Raw genomic sequence first — 19,541 nt, 5'->3', positions numbered from 1 at the left:
ACAGGAGGGACATGAAGGGAGAGCATGCTTCTATGGCAACATTTTTAGTCTTTATTGGTCATTATAATATGATAGCATGCAGTGTGTGCCTCACACCTGAGTACTATAATTAAATACAGCAATTAAATGTGGTGTATCGTGCAAAGTTGCAAATAACTTTTATTTTCATTTTGGATTAATCTTCCAATGAGGTTCAATTTATCAATCAACCCTACAGCAGCCCCAAACCCAAAGATTTCTTTCAGTTTACTTTACAGAGAATTAGTAATTTTTGCTTGAAAAATCACTTAAACAATAAATATGTTGTCAAAATTGTTGGACATTGATTTTTTCTTTATCAGTTGACTACAATAATGAGTTTACGACTAATTATCTCAGCTCTAATTCTGCATACAGGTATGTATGTAAATGTAGGTGTAAATGATTTGAAGTTACATGGTAACAAGCACTTTTGAAGACAAACATATTTTGAAATATGTAATGCATGCTATTACAGATGAATTATATCACTATCACTACACATTACTTCTTCACCTTCACATACATGTTGCTATTTCACAAAACCTCTTGCCACTAGTTAGCAACATGTTAGAGGAGATTTTCTAAAAGGCTGTTGAGCAATTAGACCGGTATTAATGAATAGCGTTAATAGTAATTCATTAGAAGAGCTACCTGGCACACAAGTTGACGGGCAGGCTGTCCATTCACTGAAGGGTGTCACAATGCAGTCCTTCTTGCAGGAAAGCAAACAGGGTCGGACCGTTTCTGGACGAGCAGAATCCGAACACCTAAACACACACGCACACACACAAACAGTGGTCTTAAATTCTCTTCATCCCCAAGGCGATGAATGATGAACGTCCTCTGGCTCACTGTAAAAAGGACAGTGCTGTGAAACAACTGCCCTGTCCTTGACATCACACATCTCCAGCAGAAACCGTGATTGATTACATGTCCCCCTGCCTGCAAGCTCAGGAAAAATATGGACAAATACAAACAATTACAGTTCTCTCACACATTCAGTTGCTTCCCCGGGCACAAATATTGCTCTATGAAAACAAACTCCATCCCACTATTCAAGCACACTAAGTGCCTGTATTTTACAGTTATTAATATCGTGTCACAAAACCCAATTATCTTCAAGTTGCTCAAATAAAAATGTGTCATAGTAGCAATGGATCAAATACACATGTGTAATGGGCTGGGCTTGTATAGAAAAAACCCACAGAGGATTAACACACAGATCAGTTCTTCTCAGCTTTCTGAGACAAATCTTTTTCTGGTTTTGGATCATTGTTTTGGCTTCCACTCCTAAACTCAGTGTCACCGACCCCCTCAGCCACAAAAGTAGTTTTTTTTCCAATGGCACACATCCCCAGGCAGACTCTCTGTCAAAGCTCTGTCAAAGCCACTGTACACTACCAGCCCATTACCAGACAGTGTTAGTCAAACAGCGGGGCTGTGGGGACCCCCCTCGCTCCCTGGGCACTGTAGAGTAGCTGCCCCCTGCTCCTTTTACTGGGATGGGTTAAATGCAGAGGCGCTGTGTACATTTGTGACTCAATAAAAGTTGATTTACATTTAATTTTGGAGGTGGCTGTAGCTCAGTGCTTAGAGCGGGTTGTCCATTAACCACAAGGTTGATGGTTCCGTCCTTGGCTCCTACTGTCTGCATGTCAAAGAGTCCTTTAGCAAGACACTGAAACCCAAGCCCAAGCTTTAGAGCAGTCCACCGCAATATGATGGATGGGTTAATGGCAGAGGTGAAATTGCATTTCTGCACCTGTATGTATGGGACAACTCTAATATTCTAAGTGTATGTTTATGTGTTATCAGTGGGGGGGAAAGAGCAGCAGGCAAAAATCTATTTTTCGTTGGAGTTGGTGTGGAGCAAAATGAATCCACATGAATGCTTAAGTTACTCTGTGTCAATTTGTAGTTAAATTAATTGCATCAGAAACACCTTGAGCTGTATAAGCTTGTTGCTCTTAAAGCATGCAATATATCCAAACAGCATGTTTCCAGATGTGACAACATTTTTGCTTTATCCCTTCTCCCAAAAGGGGATTTGAATTCAGAGTTGATCCAAGGTCACTGTCTGCCCTCCACTTTTGGAGGTTTGCATGTTTGTGAACCACCTTTGTGAATTTGGAGTAGAAATACATGCCAAGTGTCATAAAGGGTATTAATTGGACTCTATTCTGATCAATGTGTCTGCAAGTTAATTACATACATCGTTCAACTTCAAGAGGTGTCATGTTGTCATTGTTGTCTTTTCAGCTTGCTCCACTGATCTCAGATTGGCAAAAATATGCAATAAGTGCAGCTTTGAAAATGACTTGCATTTGCTAATTAATAACGATAGTCAATATATTAATACGTATAGCACTTGTATTTTAGGAATGAAAGATAATACATGGAATGGATTACAACTGTGTTGGCTCGACTGTATAGCCAAAACTAAGGGAAACCATGTGAGTGCATTTATCTCCCCATATACATGCAGAGCAGCCGCAGAAGTCTTTTTGCCGCTGCCACCAAGGAGACAGAGTGCTCGAGGAGGAAAAATCAATCAAAGTCCGCGGCTCGGCTGCTAATTAAACCTGAGAAAAGTGAGGATATGCAAACTGTTGACCAATGAATCATCCCTGACACCATGCCACCTGACATAATTACCAAGAGCACTTCACTTTTTACCAGTTTTTAAGCTAGAAAATGCTCACTTATTTCCTCTGTGCTCAAGCTGCTACATATCTTGTGTGACATATCTGTCATGAAGCCTTTAGCTGTGTTGTATTTTGCATGTTGTGCAACCTTTGAGTGGTGCTGATTAATACAGCTGTGTAAAATCAAATAAGTCATGAGCTTTGATGTCTTCATCAACAAGCAGACACCCCCCTCTTATCCCAAACACACATACAGACACACACTGAGACATCGCAATTTCATTTCCATATGAGTGACTTCCTTTTGCCCTACAAACAGATCCAGGTCTCAGTAGAGATCCAGCATGGCGCCACATCCTACCGACTGCAGAAAGCCAGCATGCACAGGAATGAGATCAAAGGATGCCGATGCATGAGGAGGCAAGATACATAAAACCCCATCCTTCCCCTGCTTTATCCCCCCTCTTCTGTCTCCCTCTTTGCAGTGATGCATGCCAGAGGGCATGGCAACACAGCGCAGCAGCTGGGGAAATACTGTGTTGAACGCCCTGAATGAGGGAATCAGACTCACAGTCAAGGCCATGGCCTTCCAAACTGATGTTTGGATACATTACATGTCTCTCACACCTTGGTGGTTATTATACCACCCATTTCATGTAATACCAACTTAGTTAAATACTTCCTAAAACATATTAAGATGTGACATGGAGGGAGTATTGTAATTTGAGTGTGTGACAGCCAAGCACAAACTTTATCTACTCTGAACATAGTTAAATAAAACAACAAAATATCTAATTTTTAATTCAATAATATTGTTATATAATATTGTACTTTTAAGTTTCAAGGGTATCATCATTAATGTATCTTCACTCGTGATGAATGGGAGCAACAGTTAAACCCAGAATAAATCTAATGTGAGGGCTCTGTATTAATAGCAAGAAAGACACACTGAGTCAATCTGCACCATGGAGATTTTTGCTAAGCATGAAATGAGAACATGCTTGTCAACTGAGATGACCTTTCCCAAGTAAAACATCAATGTATTCAGGGAGCATCTGCTCCTGGATGGGAAGGATTTAGCCATGTTATTACGTTCCTGTATTTCACATTTTAAGATGAACAAAGGTTAAAGCAATGGAAATGTCAGAGTCTGAACTCTCCTATCTATCCCTTTTCTGTCTACTGCCGCAGTGTTCCTGTCTTCTGGATATTAATCACATCATATGAGGGTTGAGACATTACACGCCAAATCGGTGCTGTTCTATAACGGACACGGTCAAACCCTGATCATGTCTTACACAGCGTACATTATGGTAAGACAGCAGAATGTCCCAGCAATGTGTAACTGACAGTCCAAATCAAGTTAATAGCATGTGGTGTTCCATTAAATGAACACTGTGCAGTTATATATAAGTGATTGACTTCACAGCGTACTGTTCAGGCGAGATGTGTCGGTGGAGCACAAATGACAGCTTTCATTAAAGCCTGTGTGGTGGGAGACAGGAGATTCATAAAAAAGCCTCTCCATAATCCACTTTATGGCCCTGTCAATTATATATTGCGCTGAAGAAGGGCAAACTTTCTGAATTATGTATAAATCTATCTTCCTGGTGTGGGCTAAAACATCATTACAGTGACAGCACCAAAGCCCTTAGCAGTGTTTGATATTGTATTGCTGAAAGAGGAGTAGATAATGGTAGTGCATAAGAAAAACAAATTTCAGGTTTACAAAAAAAAAAAAAGAAATACAAGCAGAAAACACAAATTAATCAAAACTCTGCGGGTATAGTTTCACAGTGCATCAAATCCTCTGGGTCATTTGTCACCAAGTAAAACCATACACACCATATCTTCAAGCAAAACTTTGGGATCTTTAATCATAAGTGATTTTCCATAAGAGCAACATGATCACCTCTCAACTCCCCAGATTGTTACAACGCTGTTTTACTCTTTTGTTACAAATTGCTCGTCTCATACTGGCATAATAAGTCAAGAATAGACATTTTAAAACATAATTCTTGTTATTAAAGGTGCAAAATATGGGGTTCACAGCATTAATATAGCAGCAAACTATGATTGGCTTTAAGATGGATGGTGGGTAAAGTCTGCCTGACCAGAGAATGAAGTCTCTTCCCAGCTCCTCCTTGATTTGTTGACATAGCTGGCATACTAGCTGCGTTTGCTTTTAGTACACATCCGTGCATGTGAGTGTGAGCTTCTCTGCACTCATCGGCTCAATGTATACGACTGTAGTTCTGGTTTTCAAAAGCCGACGGGGAAACCTCAAGAGTAACGGTAATGCAACCAACGTGTTTTCACGTCTGGCTCATTAGCATCCAAAGATAAAAAGGAGAAAGGAGGGAGGCAGCTGATTGATAACCTCACCTTATTGATTTGCTTCCCAGCAAACATGCCTGCTACAACACGTCTTGACATAAATTCAACTTTAAAGACACACTGCTGCCCCTGGAAAAATATCTCACTTATGATAGAAAATCTTTGAAAATCTTAACATGTATGGATGCGCAAAACACAGGGTTACAGAAATATAGAATTGAAGTGTATATTGCATTGCCACTTTTCTATAGAGAATAGATGCCGGGTCAGAAAGCATACCTTTTACTAGTGACAGGTCCAACGTTCATCTTCATGCAGCTGACTTTGCGGATATGAACACCCATGGCACAAGTCCCATTCAAGAAGCTGGTTCCATTGAGATCCATGGCGGCATCCTCGATACAGGGACCCCAGGATGAGGCCCCCCAGTAGAACACCATACAAGGGTGGTCATTACAGACTCTCCATTCCTCCAGGGTCGGAGCTGCTGGGCACTGCTTCCCTTCTGGCCACCAACACACGGAAAAGAAGGACAGAAGACTGCCGTATAAGTCTACAACTTATCATTCTGAAAAAAGCTGAAACGACACAGGGTATTGCTTTTTTTATGAGCAAGCAAAAAAAGTCCTACAAAGAAACCTTATTATGTCATTTTCATCCATCTATTATCGATCAGCGCATAAAATCTCAAGAGGGTTGGAGCTGATCCCTGCTGACATTTGGGGCAAAGGCAGGGCACACTCTTGACGGGTCGTCAGTTTATCGCTTGGCTGACACATAGAGACACGCTTACATACACACCTACGGACATATCCTGCATTTGTCTGAACTGTCGGAAGAAGCCAACACGGGAAAAATATGCAAATTGAAGGAACCATGTAAGACAACTGTGCTCTCCGCTACAGCAAGTCATTAGAATCTAACATGTAGTAAATCAACCAGCTGTTGCATGCTGCTAGAAGTCAACTGACCACCGGCTGCTTGGCAACAAAACAAATGTTTGTTCGGGTTAGCTGAGCAGACACTTTACAAGTTACAACAAGTTTGAATTACGGATAAAAAAAAGTCACAGTAAGGTCACTGTACCAGAAATCACAGGCCAATTCAAACACTGCCCCTCAGCCGCACCACAACATCTTTCCCAGTCCCTGCTCAATATTTGACATCCTGGTTGTCAAATATCAAGTCGTTATTTGGACACATACTGTACAGTTCAACAGTCAAACGCAATATTGAAAGCAAGAAATCTATGAAAACCTCTATTTATTGACAAGGATGGCTGTTGAGTAGACTATCCCTTTTTGGATACCTGGATCTTTTTATAGTTGTATTTTATTTTGTTCATAGTTTACTTTGCAAGGCAGTTGACCAGTAGGCTACTAGCTAAAGTAGCCATGCTATTCAATATGAGTAAAGGAGAGCTGTGTGAATCGTATGACTAATACACTTTTACTAACACAATCACAGGTTATACTGAGCAAAACACCAAATTCCATTTCATATCTCCGGGTCAGGTAGATGCAGAGGAAAATCTCATAATTATGGCAGAAAGCCTGCAAGTGTAGGTTATCCTCGATTCACATTGAGAGGCTAATTTTCCTTCACTGAAATGTACGGATATGTATTTGAAAAATGTGTTCCCTCTTTCATATGACTATTTAGGAGCTATCGAGGGATAGCCTCTTTATGTGAATGTGTGATTTTCTGGAGCACAAGAGTCAGCTCAGTTTCAAGAAAAGTGTAGAAGTGAGTGAATAGGTTAGTACAGTATTAAACCTAAAATGAAGTGGGAGATTACTGACCTGCAAAACTGCTCCAATTAAGCTTAAAAATATTCCTAACCAAAGTCTCGGAATATATATGTGAAATGGCAGAAAATCCCTTTTTTTCACAATAACACCCCCATGCCCCGCACTCGCCCCTGCAGTTCAGCATAACGCTCACATGTAAAGTGCAAGTATCATGTGATAAATTATAACATTATCACTATGGAAATATATTGGGTTTTTTTGTTGTAATTTTAGGCAATTTTTACAGGATCATTTCACATCTGCATGGTCTTATTCTGCTGCATGATCAGTATTATGCGAATTAAAAGGTATGTTCTTAAGAACGTTTTAATAACTGGAGACAACACACTCAGAAATCGCACAGGTAAAAATTCAGAATTCTGATTTTTTTTAATACATATATGTATATAGCCTATGTATATCTTAACGTGCACAAATACCGCACTTAGACATTACTGTGTTGAGATTTACTGGCGCTACATTGATCAGGATCTGTCCAATCTACATCAGCAGGTAAAACAAAGGACAGTTCACTTGAAGTCGAATAATAGGTGTCATCTGGACTCAGGGCTTAAATGAGTTTGTCACTGTGCTACAACCCAATAGACACCTGCATCTTACAGTCCGTTTTGTATTCTCCAGCTCTTCCGTAGTATCACACAACATGCAGGCATAAAAACACAATTATAATTTAGCACATGCACACACAATCACACCCCTGCCAGCAAGTAGACAGCCTGCACCATGATAACAAACAACATAGTGCGCAACCTGGCTTTAGTGTGAGATTCTTTCATCAGCTGTTATTCCAGATATGCGTTTGGTTACAAGGATTAATGGGTAGCCGCTGGCTGCCAAGACTTTGCTGTCTGACTTGCAACAACACCTGTTGTAGATAGAAAAATACCGACCAGACAAATCTAAGGAAATATAGTGATGCCAAAGTGTCGGTAAAAACACTTCAAAGACTTGTCTCAATCAAGTTTATTTGCTTAGTTGAATTTCATTTGGTCTATAGCTTTCTTAGTTGTAACTCCCAGTGGCAATATTAAAGGTGCCATATTATAATGTTTTTCATCAGTTTCACACAGCTGTCAGAGGTCCAACAACACTGTTTTCAATATGCATTGCCCAAAACCCATCCATGGTCCTGAATTTCAGCTGTCTAAAAGTTGCTCAAATGAGCTCTGCTGAGAACAGGCTGTTTCTGTGTCTGCACCTTTAAATGCTAATGAGCTCCGTCTGTCCTCGCCTACTTGGAGAGCCATGGAGATGATGCCACTTAGCTAGCACACACATACAAGCTAACACGAACCGTAGCCGGCACATTGTCATTAAAAATTAAACGCAAGACACCAGACCCGGACCGTCGTGCACGACACTCTGTCGGACACGGCACTCTGTCGGACACGCAGCCCCGGGTTCGGTCCGACTGGAGGCAGCAGTGAAGACGCACCAGAACGTGTGAGACAGAGGGAGGATTGTCTGCAGCTTCACCCACACTGGGATTTATTCACAGAGCGCCACAAACGGTAAGTCGAGCTGCGCTCTCCCCACTGTGTTGCGAAATGCCCCGTCTCGGATATCTCCTATCATCGCGCAGAGGAGTTCGGCTGACTGACGCCCTTCGTTACGTAATGACGGGAGCTGAATCTGAACAGCCTGTAGTTTTTCCAGTGGGTGGGCTGCAGAGACCATGCAGGTGTCGCTTGTTTTCCTCATCCTAGGAGTTGACAGGCTCAGGGAGGACCAGGTGTAGAGAACAGAGAAAACCTGTTTTTCATCATATGGGACCTTATATCATATACTGCAATATATTTACTGCACCACAGCAGTTTTTGTAGATATATTGTAACTAAAAAGACTACTCGGTTGATTTAGCAATAAAAATACCCTAAATTATTCAAAATTGAATAAATATATATTCAGACTTGGATGGATGAATGGAAATAGATCAGCTTTGCTTCTTCCATCCCCATTTGAAACCAAGGTGAATGTTCTGTTTGGTGATGTTGTTTGTTGTTGGTTGGTAGTTGTTTCATCTGATTGGTTTGAAATAAACTATTTAAATTGATATTTTTCATGATTTTGTTGAGTCTACTGGTCAGACTGTTTTCCAGCATAACTGGCATTGTAAAAACATGATCAGTTAGTTTACGCAACTTGGTTAGGGCTTCATATTTTGATATTCATATTAATTAATCATGCATAAAGGAGTTCCATACACTGGGAGAAAAGGAAGATGGTGAGAAGAATTGGGGATCTGGGAGGGTTGGAGGGAGGCAAAAGATAAGAACATGAGTAGACATTACATGCCCGATACCCTTAACATTATGATTTGCTAATATAACAGTTAGGTAAGCAGTGATATGCGCTGTTGGCTGATTAGGACAAATAAACAAGAAAGGTAAGCACAATAAATGATTCCCTGTAGAATACTTTTTGAATGATATGGCGAGCCTCAGTTGTAATTTATGGTGAAATGGTATGAGTCGCATATGGTAAAAAATAAAAATAAAAAAACACTTTTGTGTCCCCCCCAATCCCGACATCGGATCTGCACCCCTACGTTACCCATAATCAGACTTGACCAAAGGCAGTTTAGATGGAAAGCAGGTGTCAGGTGTGTTATGTTCGCAGCAGCGGCAGCCACAAGTTACATCGTTTGGTGCAATTTATCAGATTTAGTAATACTCCCTCTGGAGCCACAGAAGGCTTTCTGCAATCTTTTCACATGCACTGTAGTCCCTCACACCTGTAAATAGAATCTCATGTGTAAAATCGATGGAGCTCCCTTTACACGATACCAAACACACTGTATGTTTTCCAGTAACAATATTACTGTACTGTAAATATTTCATATGTAGCTGGGAATTATACAGTGCAATTTATTTATGTCCACTCTTATCTTTTGTCCACTTCCCTTTTATAATTGCTTCACTGGTACTGCTTAGTATTCCGTTGTTACCCTGTATGCAATTAACAAAATGACACACTTAATGACAGACACAATCCAAAGTGTTTACAGCAATGCCACCTACAAAATGTGAAACCTCATGAATGAAAAATCAGAGGAAAACAAAAGTACAAGAATCAATATTAAACAAATCAATCAGTCTCATAAACACCAGGTTAGAAAAGAGTCAAAATCATCAGAGGGTACGTTGCATTACCTTTCCCTGGAATGGCTAACACAGTGCGAGTGCGGCTCTGTCGACCCTCTGCTGTCTTGGTGGCGCAGCTGTGAGAGCAGGGTGACCAGGACGACCAGGAACCAACCACACAGTCTGCGGGACAGGCCACCTCGCAGGCCACTTCTGTGGGGGGAGGGTCGTCTGGACAGTGGGTGATGGGCACATGATCCCCTGGGGAAGGCAAGTTAGAAGAAAATTGAAGACATCAGCTTTAAAAGCGTCATAAAGGTTGCATCGTGATGAGACCTATTACACTTTCTGTATCTTGCCCTGACCAGACAGATTAATCACGTAGCCAATCAGAGTAGGGACACACACATTTGTATGTATAGTATAAACTGAGACAGATGGATTGTGATGTAAATACACAAACCACCTTGAGGGGTGAGTGTAAATGTGCTTCACACAGAGTGCACGTTGACATCCTCTTTTTCAGTCAGGAGAGAGGGATGTGTAGTCCTAATGATTTGTGCTGTTGTGACATGGCAATAGATCATGAGGGGATCTCATTGTTGACACTCCTGGTGCATGTTAATGCCAGGTGTAAACATAATCAGGCCTTATCTAGATACACTCGGAATATGGACACACGGTCCATATTCCACAGGTAATGCAGGTGTAAGAGCTTAATGTACATGGTAACAAGTATTGGGATTTGTGCTCAGGTAGCCACTCACTACATTTTTACATCGCACATAGTTGTTTGCTGTTATATCAATGCTCTGAATCACATAAACAGAACCTTTAAGTAGGCAAGATTCTTCTGTGTTTTTTATCTTAAGAAAATGGTCATCCTATTGGTATTCTGAGCTAGTTTTAAAAGCTATCGTTCAGCCTTCATCATGCAGTTATGTTCTGAAATATTTATCACAACTCCCAGTTAACTCTTCTTTTAGGAGTGAAACAGCTACAGGAAAGGCAAAATACTCTGTTTCTGACTTCCACGATAATGGCTCTTTTTTTGTGTGATTAAACACTGAAATTACAGAAAATATTCCCTTCTAAATGACTGAATACTATTCTCGATTAAAAAAACATCTTTATCTCATTCATCCTAGGCATACATGCATCCCCCCTTTTTTTGGACTCTGCCCAGGCAGTGCCATGGATTTCTCAAAGGTCTCTATCTGAGAGAGAGAGAGAGAGAGAGAGAGAGCGAGAGAGAGAGAGAGAGAGAGAGAGAGAGAGAGAGAGAGAGAGAGAGAGAGAGATCAATTTCAGAAACAGGGATGCCACCCTGATGTCAAAACAATGCCAGCAGCAGCCTGAAGCATTGTTGGGGATATACGCTCACACACAGCAGTGAGCTATCATTAACTTGGTTGAACTCTGCCACTTCATCATGGGATATGGTTTAACAATAACAACCCCGGGGCAGATTTGTCATCAATTTGTCTTTTTTTTTTCCTTCTCAGAGCGAATACCCTTGATACAGAGGAGGGCAGCGGAGAGAGCAAAGGTAGGTATCACCTCATCAGATGGATGTGAAAGACTCCCTTGGGGAGTTTGAAAACCCTTTCACGTCAGAGATCTCCAGCCATCAAAGTAACATGTGTGTGTACAGCAGGGTACGTTAGTCTGGTCCCACAGGCGTATAGGATGCACAAGTTCTTTCATTCGTGAAGATACAAGTGGATATAAGACGGAGGGTTCTGCAGTTGAAGTTAACACACACACATAAAATGCTCAAGCATTTAATGGAAGGGATACTTGTTCTCCCTTATGGAAAGTGCATGGGCTGATGATGGAGTTATATGTAAAATGACATTTAAAAAGAAAATTCCTTCTGGGCGACCAGGACCAGGAATCTTTTTTGGTCTCCAACTACACTACGTGGATGCTTCTGCTCTTGAATAATAATTGTACTCACGTAATTGTTTTGAACTAGCCGTGAGATAGTAAGCTGCGGGAAATATAGTGCCTTGACTCAGCATGGCTCCCACCGCAGGTGTAAGTGCGTGTTAAATTAAACATGATAAGCACCACCGATTCTGTAAATCAGTATCTCTGACCAATATTGAGAGGGGCGGAAATTGAGTACTGTATATTTACCAGCTATACAATTTAGTGTTTAGTGGAAAAAAGAGACCTATTTTTCTCTCGAGTGTGAGAAAATCAACAATGAAATACAATGTTTAAACCTTTAAATGGGAGTTCCCACGTAAAAAACAGGAAAGGCTGGATAATTTCTCAAAAGTTGAAGAGAAATCAAACCTTTGTTTTCAGGTATGGACATCCCAAAATAATCAAAGCCTTAGCTGTTACGTACCTACATACCTGTTATGTGACAAAACTAAATTAATAGCAATGACAATAGGGCTGAAACGATTACTCGAGTTATTCGAGTAACTCGCTTCTAAAAAAGGGTTAAGGCAAAAACTCCTGCCTCGTAGGGGCGGGCCTTTATCTCTGATGTGTTCTGACCCCGGTCTAAAAGTTTTTTTCGTACAGAAAGTTGCCGTGCCCATAACACTTGTCTCGCGCCCTCGCGCCGTAAGATAGCGGTCCTGTCTCACGCGTCTCCGTCCGAGACGGTGTCGTAAACCGGGCGGTCCGGTCGGGTGTAGTTTTAAGAACCGGTCACGTGATCCGGTATCCGGTTCGCCACGGGCCGACATTATGCAGTATGGCCAGAGCCAGGCTGGGAACGCTGCCTTTACTGTCGGAGCGTCGTCGTTCAGAGTAGTTAAAAAAGCACCAGTAACACAACCGGGACAGGTGCATGGTGGACCGAGCAGCGTCTCAGCATCAAGCAGCCACAAACCGGAGCAGTGAGGAGTCAGACATGATAATAACATTTAAAAGTGTTTATAATATCACCAAAGATTAGCATTTTAAGTTTATTTTTAAACCATTTAAGTTATTTTGATTTCTTGTTTGTGTTGGGATTGAAATGAAGAAAAACATCCTCATTTATCTTTAGCTTTTTTTTCTCCTTTCTTTTTTCTTATCTTTATTCCTGTTTATAGTCATTGACTGAATGTGTTAAGAAATTAACAGTGTATATGGGAACTATATACAATGTTAATTTGTATCCGATTTCTCGATTAATCAATGGAATATTCGGTAGATTACTCGATTACAAAAAGATTTGATAGCTGCAGCCCTAAATGTCAACAATGACACAGCACAATGAAAATCCCTGAAAAATGTATAGTTTAATTTCCTTTAGTTTTAATACCACTCAAAACAATGTATTGTGGCCAAAACAGGAAACAAAATAATATTTCATAGAATCCTCGACCAAAGAACGAGGAATCTAAACCTACATAAATTTGATCAAACATACATTAACAAATGAGAAAAGACGATGTGGGTATTTAAGGGATAAAACCCAATGAAATTCCAGTATGTTGGACAATCACTTATCCAATTCTATGCAAATTGTGTCTTTAACCCTTGGCTGAATTATCTATTTAATCTTTTGGGAAACATAAACACATGTGATAAAAGATTCATAATGCTATTTTCCATCCAACAGTCACCTCATGGGCTGTTGTTATCAATAGTGTACATACATTACAAAACATTGTTGAGTTCATCGGTAGTACAGAAGCCGCCAAAACCCTGACTGTGACTGTCAGAACATAAACAGAGCCTTACGAAGGCACAAATATATAAGGCTATTTTGACACATTCTCAATTATAATTGTAATAAACAAATGAACTACACATATACCGTAAATATAAGTATGCAATGCCCAGAGCACTATGACATTGCAATGTCATAGTGCTCTGGGCATATGTTAAGAATTATTAATTAAAAAGGAGTACAAGAATTATTCAGACGTATTAGTGCAAACAGGAGAAAATTAGTAATTATTAAACTGTTCTGCTTGAAAATCACAACGGACTAATGAATATGTTAGCGAAGAAAACCAACAAAAGATTCGGAAAGCTTTGCCTGCCAACAATGCCAAAGGAAAAAACTGCAGGATGACATGAATCCAAATACACAACATTAGTGTGTGTGTGTGTGTGTGTGTGTGTGTGTGTGTGTGTGTGTGTGTGTGTGTGTGTGTGTGTGTGTGTGTGTGTGTGACTACATGTGGATCTGCAAATAGATGGCTGCCCTAGGGGTCCCTTTGCATTATTAATACAGGGATCTGTAGTTGGGGCTCTTACTCAGATATAATAACACTGCCTCCTGCATGCATTTCAACATGATTTCTATTCTGCTCGCCCACCCACCAATTAATCTTCATCGTTATTATTCAGGTAGATGTTGGAAAAAAAAGTGAGAAGTCCTCGCCTTTGCTTGAAAGTTAATAATCATATCTACTCTTTGTGGCCAGCTTTGAAGACACAGCTGGTGGACAAATGTAACAAGGAAAATTGGTTTAAATTGCTGTGAACATAAAAGCAAGCTTTGACCAACTACCGTGGGTTAGTAGTTCTTGCTGTATTCAGCTGCCAATCATTAAGTTTAGCTGTCAGTCGCAGGTGCACCCGGTATGTTTGAATCAGCATGCCCTGCAGTTGGTGGTTAGTTCAGGAAATGGGACTGACTTCATGGTTGCTGTTCCCAAAAAGCCACTGGGTTAGGCGTACACTGCACTTTTGCCATAGTTTACAGTGTAAAGGGGATACAATAAGTGCTCATTAGCCTCCCTGTGTGAGATGCCATATTATTTTAACTGCAACAGTTGAAGAAGTACCTTCCAGCTCAAAAACTGCATGCAAGGCAACTCCATATTCAAGTAGGTGAATATGAGGATGAGAAGTCAAATAAAGTTTTAAAGCTTTAGTCTCTGCATGAATGCCACATGATGAGACAGGAGGGGTCGTTTTAATTGGATCTAACAACCGCACTCTATCAGCTGCCACCAACACATATGCCCTGTGTCAGTCATAATCCAGTCAGATTAACAGACAAATTAAATGATGTGAGGGAAATTGACAGTATCCTGTTGAGCAGGGGTCGGCACCCTTTTTGATATGAAGTGCCGCATTTTAAAAATTGCTTGATAAATTGGTGAGCATCATCACTCAGCATCATGTTTAATTATGACAGCAAATTATAACTAAAATCTCCAACGGCTCTGTCATTTTATTCCATCCATATACGCAACATATATATAGCAATATAATAAAAAATAATAATCAGGACATTGTAGTTATATATGAGAGCACTATACTAAAAAAGCTGCCATCATTATGAAAAACATCCAGTTGGAATCCTGAACAATCTTGTTTCACGAGCAATTAACAAATTCTGTGAAGAATGCACTGAGTTCTAGTCAATGAAAGGCAGAGTGGGCGGGACTTTATGGAATGTGGGGGTTGAATAATCAATAAATCTTTTGTAAATATCAGGGCATACAATTGCCAATGGCTGGGGAGGGGCCCTAGAGTAAGGAGCTACAACAGACTGTTGTTAAACAGTGGGTACTTTCAAAGAACAACAATAAAAGCAATTGCAAAAAAAAAATGTAACAAGAACAATGTATGAATAAAGAGCTTCAACAGGTGTGTTTCCCCTTGGGAGTTAACATATCAAAGACGGTGTCATGGACTGAGGAGCAAATTAAATCTGAAATGTAATTGGTATGATGGTAAGTCTATGCTTAGGTGATAAAATAACTGCAAAATCAACATCATGCCAGATTTGACAGCCAATCAACACTCTCTCACATTATGTATTAACAGTATAAACTATGTCTTTTCCAGAAATATTATTACACTTTCACTCACTCTATTGGGAGTCCATTGTTTGCTTTATTCAAGTGGCATTTGATTGTAAAAGCTAGCAGCAAAACAGTATCTATAAGACAAGAAACTGCATGACTTGATGTATACAAATCTAACAAATATCAAAATAACTACCGTGGACTAAAGATTAAGTGATACTTTCAATAATGTTTCCGTATTCTTTGAGGACTAGTCACTTATCTACACGACCTGAAATGGACCGGGAGATGGCAGGAAACGCGTGAGGGGAAGATAAGAGAACTAAAAGTGTGTCCGGACTGTGTAATGCAGACTGCTGTCACAAAAGTAAGGTTTTTTCTGTTTGTTTTTTTTCACAGCGGTAGATCCCTCTGGAACATCCTTCTGGCTCAGCCCCAAAATGTCCTTAAACGCCCCTGGGCCAGTCTATTCCATCTCATCTATACCTGAGTGGTTTTTAGGAATTACCTCATGTATTTGCTAAGCAATAAAAGCTGGGCTTTAGGTGATAGAGGATATTTTCTGATGCTTGAGCAGCGATAGATAATAATTTAAATCCCCATCAGATAAACTCTGCTGGGAAAGTGTTCTCTCTTACTCTCTACAGGCATAAACTTTCCTCAGACAATTTTACGAGTTTCGGGTTTGAAATGCAGAGTAGTTTTGTACTGAGGAATTGGAAACCAAAAGCCTTTACTCAATCAAGGAGTAAAGTGGAGAAAACACTCCATATCTCATTTCACTTAATTGAAGTCCACAATCTTAAATGCTACCTGCACCAGTTCAAACAGCTACTTTCCTTTTCCCCTCAGGTGTAAATATTATGTTAACATCAACGACAATTATCTTCGTGGCTCAAAATTCTCTTCCAACGCGACTGCTCGCAGCCAAGCATTTGTAAACCAAAGTGACACTGACAATAATCTCAACCATTTTCAAAAAAGGTCTGCAATTGTTATGTTTAGATCATAAATGTGGAGCAAATCCGAATGGAAGCATCTCAGCCAAGAAAGCCTGGCCACAGCTGACCTTTCCACAAGCATCGGCACTCAGCAATCAATGAGAGTATCTGTTTGCACTGTAAAGGACAGTTGACAACGGGATGTCTTTTTAAGGACTTCAACAGGAAAACCAACACTGACAGCATTGTCAGAAGCATTGTCTGAATTCACCATTCAGGATCCACATTGTGACATACACTGTAGGGGACACATAAATCAACATCCAACAGTTAAAGTCAACGTGATTTCATCACACAATGTAAGACAATAAGCTTTATTTGTCCAGCAATTGATTTATACTTCAACTCAACTAAAGCAAACAGCATTAACAATATCATTAATAGTATACAATAAAACAGACCGGGTTATAAAAGGTGAGTTTTTGATCGTAATTTGAAATCGACTTTAGACTAAACCTCTCTTGCACAGTGAGGTAAAGCTGCAAATGCTTGTGACTGAGTTGAGGGTTGGAACACTTACTTGTCGATAAAAAACTCTGAACTCCAGCTCAAACATCTCGGATAAAACCCAGAGAGCTCAAATAAAATCAGCTTTCAAGCCAAAGGAAGGTAGGTTGCCTCACACATTTTGATTAGAGGGCAAACTATACTATGAAAAGATATGTGAATCCAAAAATAAACCAGAGCCTCTTACTATTTCTGATCACCTATGGGATTATTGTAAACAATCCTTTCTTGTTGCATGTATGTCAACCCTACCTTCACTTTCTCCTGCTCTGTTGCAGCGATGAAAATCATTGAAACCAAGCCAACGGTTGCTGTGTGTGCAGATTCTCCACATTCAGTCCAAACAGTCCTGCCACAACAGCTCCAGACTCCCACTGCTCCTTCCACATAACTGTAAAATACTCACTAAATATTACTGGAGGCCCCAAGAAACCCAACGATGTTGCAGATAAAGCCAATAACAATCCACCTCCAGGGCTCGATTTAACTTGCTCCTTCAACTGTAATGCTCCTCTCTTCAAACTTCATGTAATGTTTTCCTGTATTGTGTTTGTTTTCTTTGTTATTTCTTATCTCCGCCACACCAACCTTTACAGAATGGTCCAAATGAAAAACTAAAATACAGAAGGGTAAAACTGCTCTATTTCTTTATTTATTTCACTATTTATTCGCCATTCTTCATAAGAGTTTTTCGTGTAGTGAGAATCCTTATCCTCGTGGGTAGAAGCTGAAAGCTTCTTCAACGTTTTTAGCATTGCAATAAAAAAATGTCCATCATCTCTACTTGTACAATAGACAAGGAGAGCTTGAATATGAATATGCACACAGACTGGCTGCTCATGCCTGCTTTCTCCGAGGTCTACAGAATTTATATCAAGCATAAAGGGGCATCAATGAAAATAATATATAAGACGGTTACTGAGGAAAAATGTCCACCATTCAATTAATGAAAGAAAAACACTGTCTGGTTTTAGAAAAGTACTTGTGTTGGTGTTAGGTCTATGTATGACACCATGTAGATGGTGCCCTTTCAAAAAAAGGAAGTGACACCAGGGACGTCACTAGGATTTAAAGACAGGGGGGGGGGGGGGCTTAGCCCCCAGGAGAAGCATACAAAACCTTTGCACTTGCATCTTTTTATTATTGCATTACACTACACAAAAACCAGTGAAGAGGTCCAGCTAGTAACAAGTTAAAAGCATCAGACATTGTCTTCTTCCATCATCTTCTGTTGAACAAGAGTTACTGTAATGCTTTTAGACACATTAAAGATGCATGCTTAGAACTGGCCCTGATTATATGATATGTCTTAAAGTGATGCCAGATCTAATTCCTTTCTCCACTAGATAAGCTGCAGGTCTAAATAATGTACTTTAATTACACCAATTACTGTACTGTAGTTTGGTTCAATCAGAGTGTAATCATCCTCAGTCATTTTTCTGTCATAAAGTTACGACGGTGTATTAGGGCCACTGAAGAAAAAAAAAAAACGTAGCTGAGAGAGGTGGGCGACACTCAGAGGAAAAAAGTCTCAAATTTGCAACAAAGTATTACAATGCTAACAACTGGCATATATGCTAGCTAAAATCCCATGAATGTCACATTGATTTTTCTAATGAATACATCCCAACGCTTTACTAAGGTCCTTAGGGTGATGGCTGTTGATGGTTATTGTTGGTTAATTTTATTTGGGCCAAATTGTCATCTTATGGGTGTTTATTGATCGCTTGCTGTAATCCTTTCATCAGTATGAGATCATTCTGAAAATAAAGACTGAAAAAGTAAAAAAATAAATAAATAAATTAAAAAAAAAAAAAATTATAAATAAATATAAAGCCAAATTATTTGGGGAGGGGCTTGGGAACAATTTAGGGTAGCTCCAGCCCCCCTAAAATAGACCTAACAATGTCACTGATTGACACCAGGAGCAGAGGATCGCCAGTCTGCCAAACATATTTTCTCATTCAAGTCATATTTTATCGGAAATATTCATGCCTAAAATCTAAAATTGTGATAGAAAATTGCTCATATCTCGAGCAGCATAGATTTAAAAAAAAAATATATGACAGTGTTCGAACACTTTAAAAATGATTTTGCTTTTGTTCTTTTTTAGAAAACCTTCAGAAAACCATGTATGTAATAAGACAATATACGATAGCAGAATTTTGTTTGTGTGTTCATTAATACGGTTCAGCTCAACTCCAGTCGAAATCTACCTTCACTACAACAATTGAAATACAATGGAAATAATTATCGTGCTCTTACCTATAAAATTACTATACATTGAAAGAAGCTTCTGAGGATTTTGTATCATGTTGCATAGCTTGTTGCACTGCTGTGACTCTGTGTGAAAATAACTCCGTGCATGAATGGCAAATCCGATCAGCCAATTAAGGAAGCAACAGTGAACAACTTG

The 19,541-nt window shown here is 39.8% G+C and overlaps 1 protein-coding gene across 1 annotated transcript in view; it reads right to left on the bottom strand.

The window, feature by feature from the left end:
• thsd7ba (thrombospondin, type I, domain containing 7Ba) overlaps nucleotides 1-19,541 on the bottom strand; it is a 128,315-nt gene that overhangs the window by 55,405 nt on the left and 53,369 nt on the right. Inside the window, exons 8-10 of the mRNA XM_084023543.1 lie at nucleotides 9,967-10,158; nucleotides 5,283-5,508; nucleotides 673-788 (exon numbers count right to left, since the gene is read on the bottom strand). Of these exons, the coding sequence (XP_083879669.1) occupies nucleotides 673-788; nucleotides 5,283-5,508; nucleotides 9,967-10,158 (534 nt within the window). The remainder of the gene's footprint in view (nucleotides 1-672; nucleotides 789-5,282; nucleotides 5,509-9,966; nucleotides 10,159-19,541) is intronic.

This window comes from Eutrigla gurnardus, assembly GCF_963514095.1.
Source record: "Eutrigla gurnardus genome assembly, chromosome: 12".
Classification (NCBI taxonomy): domain Eukaryota; kingdom Metazoa; phylum Chordata; class Actinopteri; order Perciformes; family Triglidae; genus Eutrigla; species Eutrigla gurnardus.
The sequence above is the reverse complement of the archived record's forward strand: the minus strand, read 5'-3'. Positions and strand labels throughout refer to the sequence as shown.